Below are 12,135 nucleotides of genomic sequence, written 5' to 3' on the forward strand. Positions count from 1 at the left end.
AACATTTCTAACTACTTAGCTGTTCTATTCTGTAGGCAGAGGGAAAGATCCTATAAATTTGTTCTTACTGCGCAGAGCTTTCCTCCAGTTCAAGGAACCTTTTTCAGGCAGAAATTGCAGGTTCTTCCAGAGGAATGAATAGAGGAACAGATTCGTAAGATCTAATGCATTGTGCATTCTAGAATGTTTGACATTATTGAATGTAAAGGGAATAACTATTTGAATGTTTAACCAGTGAAAATTACAAGCTTATGAAAGACCAGTAATCACTGTCCAAACTATATTTGTTATTTGGGTTGACTGGGTATGCCCGATGTATTCCCAAGATGAAAGGAACCTCTCTGCTTCTAGTTTTTCAACATTGATGTGAAAGGCACCAGTCAGTCTACAGGAGAATTATGCAAACCATTTCCTCCTCTGCTGTCTTGGCCAAACGTCTCATTTGCTAGCTGTGAAGAATACAAATAAATCTGAAAATGGGTTAAAATAAATCCCTTGTATTACTATCCATTTTGAACATGACACTTCAACTCTACTTGGTAACTGAAAGTAATGGCTGCAACACAAAAGTTGGAGCTACAGTTAGAAAAGTCTGAGGTGCCAGGGGACGGCAGGAGGGACTGGCAGCTGGCAGGTACCCTATACCCAGAGTAAGCAGCTAGCAGAATCCCATATGTTGTGAATCAGCCATAGTGCATCCGAATAAATGCTCACATTAGTAGGCTGTGAGTAATGCTTGGGAAGTCACAGTAGCAATTGCTGTATGTTGCCTCATCTCTGGTGTCACTTGCTCATTGACATTGCTGCTTGCTTTAGTCGACTATTCACAGAAATTAGGGCTGATTCAGAATCCATTGGTTGACTCTGAATATCCTTTGCAAAACTGCTCTCCCCACAGGGGTAGATACTCCGAAGCAGTAGATCATGCTGCCATCTACATTTTTGATCACTACCCAGGAGGAGATACAGTCGTCTTAAGGCTGGAAGCACCACATATATCCTTCAGAAATCAAAAACTTGGTAAAAGAAGCAAGTTGAACAGAATCTAATTTTCAGAAAATGTAAAAGGTGATTTACAGGGGAAAATGGACATACCACATTTCCCAGAGGTTTTAGGCATCTGAAACTAAATCTCATGTTAGCCAAGCTGTATTTTGAAGTTCAATCTGCCAAACCCCCAAAATAATCACTAACCAAAAATACTGATTACCGTAACTTCTATATGAAGGGAAATAATGACATAGTTTTGCAGCTCTTGCTATGGTTTTGAATCAAGCTAATATAGTTAACGCAAAAATGCTCAATAAATGAGTGAAACCTATTTTTATGGACTTTTAACAGCACAATCCTAACGGGGAAGGTGTAATTAGAGAGTGTCCGGGGACGCCGCAACTGTGCTGCCTCCTTGAGAAGCTTGCTGCTGGGTGCAGCAAGCCGAAAATGCTATTTTAAAGAAAACCTTGTGAAACCGCTCCATAGGGTTTCATGGGGCTGCACCATGATTTTAGCAGGCACAAGTTCAGGCCCGCAAAAGCGGGTGGGGGGGCATTCCTAGGGCAAACAGGCTTTGGGAGTTGAGTAAAGCCAGCTCCGCCCACTGGAACGCCCCCTTTGGGGCTCGCGGGAAGCCCTGCGCCGGAGATATGCTGCTGGCAAGGCTCTGCCGGTACTGCTGTCTTGCGCTGCCCCGCCATTCCCCAGCAGCAGCATAATTGGCCCTGTGTCAGCGTTAGTGCCAGTTTAGCCAGCGCAAGTGGCACTAACGCCAGCACAGGGATCACAATCGCTCCTAAGGGCATTTGTGTCTCTCCCCCCCCCCTTGAGGATTGCTCTGCCCACGTAAAATAATTCTAGGATACATTCATAAAGATTACGGATATAGCTTCATTTTTTGTCTAATGTAAACTAACAGAGGCACTTGTAGTTGATTATTACAAAATGGAGAATCTTGAAGTATTAATGTCGGTAGGCAAATCACTAATATGTTTTAGCACCATATGAGTAAAATGTTTTCTTTACATAGAAGACGAAGAAGAGTTGTTCTTTATGCCCTGCTTTTCTCTGCCTTAAGGGGTCTCAAAGCGACTTACAATCACAATCCCTTCCTCTCCCCACAACAGGCACCTTGTGAGGTAGGCTGAGAGAATTTTGAGAGAAATGTGACTGGCCTAAGCAGACTTCATGTGGAGGAGAGGGGAATCAAACCTGCTCCGCCACTTTTAACCACTGCACCACACTAACTCTTTAGTAAAAAGAGCTTTTCCAAGTTAAATTTGAACATACACTGCATAAAATCAAGGAGAAATTATCCCTCAGTGACAGATTCAGTGTCTGTGAACTTGTATGTTCCACGTCAGTTTCTCCTTTCTGTAGGAGCAATTATAAAATGTAAATCCTTTTGTATGTCCATATAAAATACATTCCTTCTATGAATCTGGAACTGGAGCAAGTGATGCAAACTTTGGGGATAGCTGTCCATCTTCCATTTTCTAGCCCATTGTTCCAGAAAATAGTAGGACAGGTTTGGGATTAGTGACTTGCATCCATACTGTAGTTTGGCAGTGTGACCTCTGAAAATGAAATTTCAGTACATCCGATGTTGGAGGCAGTGTTTCTAGCTATTTGCATTTGTAATGTAAAAAGTTCAGCTCTGGCCTCATCACAGCTGGTTGATGCTGGTACAGTGTAGAATGTACAGAGCATTTTTATTCTGCATCCTTCAGTGTTCCATTACTTCTCCATCCTGAGTTTGTAGAACAAGTGTGTGATTGTGGTGAACCCTTTCCACACTGTTTCTTACTACATCTATCTGAGACAGACACTGTTTTACAACCTGTACTGCAAGGATAGGAAGGAGACTCTAAAACTGGCTCAGTGAAGGATAGTTTCTCCTTGATTTTATGCAGTGGTGGATACTTGTGACATTTGGATGTGCCTACCTTTGTCCACACTTTTTAAATATTTTTTTTATTTTGTTGAAACACACCTCTAACAGCACCAAAACATCTGTGTTGCATGAAGAGACCATGACATTCTCTGCTGTGTGTGTGTGTCCCATGCATCGCAAGCTTGGTATCAGTTTCATCATGGTTTTCTAGTGTCTGCTGAGTATCCAAGAGGAGACATGTTTGTGCTTCCTCTTCTCCTTGGAGTATGCCAGCTTGTTTGACTACTGGAGAATTTACGAAAAGAAGGTTTGAGAGGAAATGTGCTTGGCCTGCTTTGTTACCAGGCACAGGCTAGAAAGCCAGTCCATTTGCTGGGAACTGGCACAGATCTGTTTTCTACTCTTCTGACTGGATGGGAATGTTCTAATGTCTCTTCCTTGTACCAGCGGTAACTGCATTTCTCTGTACCGATCAAAAATAAAACCAGTTATATTAAAGGGCCTTCCCATGTGCATAATGAGATTCAGAAATGAGGCTTTCCATGGGTCACAACTGGGGCTTGATCATTTGTCAATAGGCAGGATGTTCCATCAAGAGTCATCTCTGGTCCTTAGGTTACACCCTCTGTCAACACAAGAGCCAGAAGTGCTTAGTTGCCTCTCCTTAGGTTTCCCTTTGCATATGCAGGAGAAATTGGCTCAATTGCAAACTCATGTTGTGTAGAACCACCTTTTTGTCTGTTATGCAGTGAAGTATATTTTTGAAGTATATTTTTGTTGATCTGTAGAGTGCATCATTTTCTCTTAGCTTTGTATCCTTACCTTATAGAGAGATGACAAGGTCCCTTGACTTGTGTAGTAGTTATGTGAATTTCATTTTCTTTTGTCCATCACCACACATGGTAAGTCTGTCCTCAAGAATTGTTCAGTTGTATTCAACATATCTTCTGAGTGTTCTGGAGAGTTTTTTTTTAGTATGGCTTGTTGCTGAAAACTTAGTATTCTGAAGAATATCAGAAGCTCTTGGCAAACATGTTGAACCTGTGCAGAATGAACACTATTTTTTTCATCTTCGTCATCTCATTTTAATCAAATTGAATTAGAGATTGTCTGCTCAATACTGATGTGGTTTATTGGTTCCTTTCCCACTTCTGCATTCACAGTGAAATGCTATGCAGTTTCTTGAGTCTGAATCCTTTGACTAAATCCTAAAGCATATTCACTGTTTAAGGTTTGGCAAGTGGTAGCAGGAGGGGGAAATAACGAGTTTTGCAAGCCTCAAACTGTTCCTCCTGCATATAAAAGTTTAGAGCAATTATAGTCCAGGTCAGAATTCTGTGTTCGAGACAGTGGAAAGTTAGATCTTGATTCCTGTCTTGCAGGGTTTATATAGTTAAGTTTTAAATGTGGATTGATTGTTACCATTATTGCTAAACTGATTTGATTTCCTTTTTCCTTTGATGAACAAATGTAATGGTGAACCACTTCTGACCTTTGGAGTGGACTGGGAATAATAAAACACCATAATTATGTGTTTTAACTATGATATTCTGCTGTGGTTCCAGAGTGGGGCAGTTTTTGACTTCTGGGGTAACACCATCTCTTGGTAGTGGACAGGGTCTTCCACAAAGACAACATCAAGGGAAGAAAATTGCCCTCAATCCTCAGACTCACCCTGTCTTGCTAGCAGTTCTGGTTTCATTTCATTTTTTTTTTTAATTAGGAAGGAACTCTGGTAATTTTGGTGTCTCAAAGCCAGTAGAAAAGCATTGTTCCCTTTGGATGTGTCCTTTCTCCACCTGAGCTTTCCTGCTCTCCCTCTTTCCTCATTTCCCTTGATAGATGAAATGTAGGAAACGCCTGAGGGAGTTGGCAGCAGCTCTTCCAGCAAAGTGGAGCTGAGCACTGTCTCCCTGTCCTGACTAGGAGAGAGCCATAGCAATAAATAGGCCCAAGACTGCCAGCTCAACTCCTATCTTGTTCCACTATTTAGTGGAACAATTCAACAGCATCCCTTCGATGAGGGAGGTAGTGATGCTATGTGCTCCTTCCCCATCAAAGTGATTTGGCCTGACACTTCCTCAACTGTCAGTAGCCTTTGGGCCCCTAGAGAGAAGGGAAGGGGCTGTGGCTCAGTTGTAGAGCATCTGCTGAGCACGTAGAAGGTCCCGGTTTCAATCCCTGGCATCTTCAGTTAAAAGACTCAGGTAGCAGGTGATGTGAAAGACCTCAGCCTGAGACCCTGGAGTGCCTCCAGTCTGAATAGAGAGTACTGATCTTGATGGATCAGTGGTGAGTCAGAATGAGGCAGCTTCATATTTATGTATATATAGATATAATGACTTTCTTCTCTCCTCCCCACCTTGGTCTCTTGGGAGAGATGGGTCAGCACTTCCTGTCCTTGGTCAAGTCAGTAGTCATTGAGGAGGTCCACATGCCTTGGAATTGGCCAAATTCCAGGAGTGGGAGGCTTCACCTTCATCAGACACTGTGGAGCAGGAGGAAGGGGGCCATAAGAAAATAATAGCCACAGCAGCTGTGGAAATAAGGGATGCAGCCAGGGGCAAGGAACCTTTGCCTAACTCACATTCCCCTCTCAACCTTGGGCAAGAACAACAACCCAGTTATATAGCCTGAGGCAGTTCTGGTTTAGAGGTTTCCTTGAAGAAACTTAGGTAGGAGAACTGGCACAATCCCTTCTCCTCGCAGGGCAGAAGATCTGTTTATCTTTTTTACTTCATTTATATCCTATTTTTCTCCCCATTGGGGACCCAGAGTGGCTGACAACAGTCTCCACTCCTCCATTTTATCCTCACAGCAGCCCTGTGAGGTAGATTAGGATGAGTGTGTGGGACTGGCCCAAGGTCACCCAGCAAGCAGAATGGGGATTTGAAAAGTTCTCCCAGATCCTACTCCAACACTCTAAAGCAGGGGTGTCAAACTCAATTGTTACAAGGGCCGGATATGACATAAATGTCACTAGATTGGGCTGGGCCATACCTTGCCAGCTCAGATTGAGAGCGAGGAGGGTGGCTGGCTGGATAAGAGCTTTCAAGGAGCCGAATCCGGCCCCCAGGCCTTATATTTCACACCCCTGCTCTAAAGACTCGTAATTCATTTAGAAAATGCCTATGCCACCTCTCCAGGGAACCAGATCAAGTTGGCTTACAAAGGGAAACATAATAAAATCATGCAACATCATCAAAATCATTAAAACCCAGCATTTCAAAACACAGCAGACCATAAAGCAACATGAAACATGGAGCATCTTAAAATGTACCGTAAACATTTCTCAGGCTGAAAACAGAGTATGAAATTATATTTTAAAGCCCCTTAATTAAAAGCCTGGATAAACAGAAGTATCTGACATGGCACTTAAAAGAAAGCAGTGTATGTGCTAGGTGGGCTTCAAGGGGGAAGGGCATTCCACAGGTGAGGTACCACCATACCGCCATTGAAAAACCCTTTCTTTGGTCGCCACCCACCTCACCTGTGAAGGCAGGGGCATATGGAATAGGGCTTGTGAGGAAGATCTTAGCTGGTGGGCTGGGCAATGTGGGAGGAGGTAGTCCTTCAAGTACCCTTGGGCCAAGCCATTTTGGACTTTAGAGGTAAGAACCGGCACTTTGAATTGTGCTAGGAAACAAGTAGAAGGGCCATAGCTGGTGTATTAGCTGCAGTTGAGAAAAGGAAACACATGTCACAGAGAAAACCTGGGCCTGCTGTAGGCCAGGATCCAGTAGCACCCCCAAGCTATAAACTTGCTCCTTCAAGGGGGGCGTACAGCCCCCTTCTGGACAGGCTGACTCCTCAATCTTCAAGCAGGTTTTTACCTCAGTCTTGTTTAGATTGGGATTCAGTTTATGGGCTCTCATCCAACCCATTGCTTTCTACCAGATAGTGGTAGTGGTGATTTCTGTTGTCCTGGAGGTAAAAAAAGGGCAGACAATATCCTCATGTAAAACATCCTCAGGACTGCCCATTTTGAACACCCTCTCACACACAGCTATAGTTTTCCCTCATAAGGCTGTAACAATGTCGGCACCTCCAAGGGCCTGCTTAACAGATACTGACTTGTCCCGTCAAAGGGACTACTAGAGAAGACATTGGGAGTTAGGGGATTTGAGCTCCCTTTTTTTTGTAAAAAAAAAAGTTCAGCTATCAGGCACATGGATTCCCCATCCTGGTGGATCACAGAACAATCACAGTTAGACCTCCTCCCTGTGCCCTTTTCCTGATCTGAACTGCCCTGTGTGGAGTAGCTGCCCGCCCCATCTGGGAAATATACAAGAACAGATAAGGTTGCCTGTATGTTCTCCCAGTGGGACAAATAGCAGCTCCCAGGAGCCATTTCTGCACAGTTCTGAAGGGAATCTGGCCCTGTTTGAACAAATATGCTGGTACCTCTTATTGCAGAACTCCCAGCGCCTCCTTTATTTGGCCTATAGGAATAACCTTCAAAATGGCCTTTCTGATTGAGATTACATCAGCTCTAAGAGTCTGCAGATTCAATTCAGTGAGCATCACTGAGCATTTTTCCTAAGGACAAAGCTGGCCTTCGGGTAGGTCCAGCATTCATCCCCAAAATTAACAACCTCTTCCATAGGGTTGAAGAAATCCTCCTCCTTGCCCTTAGGAGCAGGAATGACATAATTTACATTTTAAAGGCATTTTTATAAGTTTACTACTAAGGAACACAGAAAATCAGAATCCCTGCATAGGTGTCTGTTGTAGGTTGGTTTCTTACTAGCCTGAAGTTTACAGTGCACTTCCCGGGGGCGGGGGGGTGGGGTGGCGCGCCACAGTCCAGACTGCCTAAGGCAGCAGCTTGGAAGACATCTCATACCTTTAATTCAGCATTACTGTATAGCTGATTTTTATCTCTGCTGGGGCTGCTTTCAGCAGATTGGTAATAGCAAATTGCTATTAACAAAATTCTCCCACCCTTAGGGGTTCACTGCTCTTTTACATCCCAGAAGTCAAAGACTGCCCCACATGGAACCACTGGAGAAAGAAAACAAAATTGAACTTCCATTCTCAGTGGTTCTGGGGCGGGATAGTTTTCCTACCCGAATTTTTCTCTGGAGCATTAGGTGTAGGTTTGAAATCTCAGGATGGCTGCTTCAGGGAATGCCTGCACTTACTGTCATTAGCTTAGGCAGTCTGAATTTTGGGAGCATGGCCTTCTGTCTCTGTCAGTGTTTCTCTATGCCCAGATTGGATTAGGTTTTTTTTAAAAAGTTCATCTGGTTACATTCTAAGTTGATAATTCCAGAGGGGCTTTTCCAGGCTCTAGGTGCGGTCTGGGAATTGAGAGGGGAGCCCCTCTCCTTGGTGTTGTCTTTGTCAATGACCCTGTCTGCTACTAAGAGGAGGAAATCAAAGACTGCCCCACCCCTGGGACCACTGAGTGGAAATTCATGGTAAGTTCAATTTTTTACTTTTTGGCACCTATTTTAAAAGCTGTCCATCTCGAGGAACCATGTGCCAGTTCTCTCCCCTTTTTAGGGATAATCAAATACTGTAGCAAAAAAATAACCTAACTGGACTACATACTTGAGCCAATTAATCTTGTACTAATACCACTTACAGAGAGAGATGGTAACTGGACTGTATTGCTTACCAGGAGCACAATTAGTTTCCATTAGAATTTGTTGTTTATTTTCTATAATATTCCTTTTCTCCCCACCTGAAGTAAGAAAGGCAGTTATTGGGGGGGGGGGGTGAGGTAGAATTAATTCATTTATTCATCTGTAGTCCACCTTTCTCACTGAGATGCAAGGCGAATTAGAGCCACTTTGCTTGAGTTCTGCTTCCACAGCTTTGACATGATTTGGCAAGAACGACAAAATCGTTTACTTCTGTGGTGTGTGTGTTTTTTTTTACAGGTTCTATACTCGATGGAAAGAATGGGAGTCATGGTACTCCCAGAGCTTTGGTTTACACTTTTCACTGCGAGAGGAACAGTGGCAGGAAGACTGGGCATTTATACTCTCTCTTGCTAGTCAGGTAAATCTTCCTCTTTTGGGAAGATGTGCGTGGCCGGTGTTTATAACATATGCTTGAGGTTTCTTTTTGTGTGGTTTCTTTCTGCGAGGTTAAGTTCATTGAAATGAATGGGCTTAGACTGGAGTATCTCTCCATAGGAATGCACTGCTAGTCCAACCCAACTCAAGGGCAAGAGCCTAAGGCATGGAGTTGTGTCTTTCCAGCCAGTGTTTGACCATTGCAGTGGCGGCATCGAAATTTCCTCTGCACTTGTGATTTTGAGCTGGACTGTCCTTTCCGCCATTTTTTCTTCTCCTCCAGTTTTGTACCTTTCCTCTCCTGCCTGAGGAGTTCTTTTTTCGCTTACAAGATGTACCGTGCATCTGTGATCTCTGGGAGATTCCTTTTTGGCTCTTTTGTCAGAGGAACTTTAGTTTGTCTCCCTGACCTTTTACCACATGGGTGCTCAGTAAAATACTTCTGGACAATTCAGACTGTCCCTCAGAACCCCATGGTGGCCACACTAGTTCTGGTTTATGAACCATTTGCACCTGGCTGAAGCATCCTTGCTCCTCCTTCCAGCCAGAGACTTGTCTCTGGTTCATAGTGACATCCTATGCCTAAACATTTACTCGCTAACAGTTTGGTAAAGAACTCTTCTCACAACTAGAGGAGCTTCTTAATGTCAGAAATCTTTCTACATGCCATTCCTATGTTTCTGGATGGAAGCACTTTCATAATTTTGCTAGATCCCACCGGCGAGGCTCTTTAACTTGTTCCATCTCCTCAGTCCTGCAAGAACTCCTCCTCTTGCACTTCCAAGGCCTCTGTCTCCTTTCCTTTGGTCTCTTCCAGCTGTTTCTGCGACTTGCCTTTCTTGTCAAGACGGCTCTTTGTTTTTTCAGTTCCTTGTTCCACTCTTCAAAAATTTTCCTTTAAACCAAGATCTAGTTTTACCCTTTTGTAAAAATCCCACCTGTGGACACTTAATACTGCTCACACTGTCTAGATAACTGCAGAACATCAGTTCTCAGTGCCCAGTGGCACTTTCCAGGGTATGACATTTCACGTGTGAACTTTGACTCACAAAAGCCCTGGAAAAATTTGTTGGTCTTTAAGGTGCTATTGGACTCAAATTTTGGTCTAGACCAGGGGTGTCGAACTCAATTGTTACGAGGGCCCACCTGTTCCCACCTGCAGCTGGGAATTCTGTTCTTCCATTGATGGGCCTTCATGGAAACCCTGAATAACAAATGCATACTTTCCTGCAGTTGACATTTCTCTGAGTTGTCATCATCTGTTCAGTCACATGTATTTTTCTCCTTCCCCATATCAGGTATGCTCATTGGGCCTGCTGTGTCATTCTGGCAAAAAATGGAGTGGAAAGACATCTTTGCCTTCAAGGCTGCCCCTTTGCATTTTCTCCCAGCAGTTGCGTGGGGCCAGTCTTCAGATTTCTTTTAGCTTAGTTCTAGAAGTTTCTAGACATGGCTTGGCATAGGCACAAAATCCCATTGGTGTGACTGCACGGATGAACACTTGATATTATCCTGTATATTTCATTGTACATGCTCATACACATCATGGATCTGTGTTACTCTAATGTAAATAGGTCTGGTAAAATTACAATTCAGATTGGTTTCATATTTCATTATAGCCTTCCATCTGGGATCTATACATTCCAGATAATTTTTGTGTGATAATTCCTGCCTTTTGGATGCTCTGAATGGTCTTGGTTCTGCCTTAGTTTTTGGTTTCTGGAGAACCTTTCTTCTCTTTTGTTTGATGGTTGTACTAATGTCATCCTTGATTACTGCTGAATGGGTTCTTACTTAAAAAACCCTCACTGGGCCAGTACAGATGTTTCAAACGGTGATTAAGTAATCTGTGTACAGCGTTGAAAACATACTCTGATTGAGAATCATATTTAATTTCAACCATATAATGATGCTAGACATCTTTGATCCTCCCCAATTGTAAGAATGTTCTCCTCCTTCAGGGGTAAGTAGGGAATAGTTAATGTTGTGGGTGTGCATTTGAAATTCCTTCCATCAGCAGAAATTTGCATGGGATCCAACACATGGGTTTTTATGCAATCAAAAGCTCATTTAATTGTATTGTGTCATATGATCATGACGTTTATTTCAAATATTGTCTTTCTCTTTGGAACAGCCTGGAGCAAGTTTGGAACAGACACACATTTTTGTACTTGCACATATTCTTAGAAGACCAATAATAGTTTATGGAGTAAAATATTACAAGAGTTTCCGGGGAGAAACTTTAGGATATACCCGTTTTCAAGGTAAGTGTTACCACGATCAATAATAATAATATTTGAAAGGCTGAGAAGAGATACTTTGAAAATTATTAATTTGCAGAGATACTGATAGAGGGTGTTTTATTTCCAGAGGGTAGTTGCTTTGGTCTGCAGTAGATCTGACAAGGAGAGCTTTGGCTCTCGAAAACGTATACCCAGAAAATCTTGTTGATTTTTAATGTGCTACTGGACTTGAATCGAACTGATAGATTCATATAACCGACCTGATGCATTAAGCTTTTAGCAGGCTTCATGTTAACTGTTCTCTTACCTTCTCAATGGAGAGATGGAATTTTTTTTGATCATCCATTACTTGCTGGAAGAAGTCATGCAGTTTGCATTCAACTAGAGTGAAGGACTAATGTTGTAAATACCATTTAGCATGTCCTTTATTGATGGGACAGTTTCATCCAGCACATCTGGTATGTCTCTTCTATTTTCAGAATTTGACTGCAATATGCAGCTTCAGAGTTCAAGGAATTAGTGGGGTTTCTCTATGAATTTTGTGTATCTCTCATAATGTAGCTGAACCAAATGCAAAATCTGATTAGCTGATATAGTTGGGCTTACCACTGGTTTTAGGAAAAGTGCAATACTGCCAGACTATAACATGCCTTCATATTTTAGAATGGTAGGTATGGCTTTCTGTTACTGTTGTGCTATAGTTGCTTTTTTAATAAATGCTGTAATACTCTAAACATGGTATTGAGGAAAGATGCCTTTTGGCACAGTGAGAGCAGAGTGTAGTGGTGGAATAGGCAGGGAGCCATCCTTAATGGCAATAACTCTGCTCCTATGAGTAGGACTCATATGTTCCTATGCACCAACTACAGGCTGCCATCTGCTGGCAGCTTCCCCACTTAGAGTGGCCCACCTTGCATCAAAGAGAGCCCAGACCTTTCCCTTCATGGCTCCCACACTGTGGCATGAGATGAAGGGAGCC

General features: G+C 42.9%; 1 protein-coding gene across 1 annotated transcript in view; it reads left to right on the forward strand.

Annotated features, from left to right (window-relative positions):
- ZRANB1 (zinc finger RANBP2-type containing 1) overlaps positions 1-12,135 on the forward strand; it is a 61,199-nt gene that overhangs the window by 44,841 nt on the left and 4,223 nt on the right. The window contains exons 7-8 of the mRNA XM_056849450.1: positions 8,776-8,896; positions 11,048-11,177. Of these exons, the coding sequence (XP_056705428.1) occupies positions 8,776-8,896; positions 11,048-11,177 (251 nt within the window). The remainder of the gene's footprint in view (positions 1-8,775; positions 8,897-11,047; positions 11,178-12,135) is intronic.

This window comes from Euleptes europaea, chromosome 5 (genome assembly GCF_029931775.1).
Source record: "Euleptes europaea isolate rEulEur1 chromosome 5, rEulEur1.hap1, whole genome shotgun sequence".
NCBI lineage: Eukaryota > Metazoa > Chordata > Lepidosauria > Squamata > Sphaerodactylidae > Euleptes > Euleptes europaea.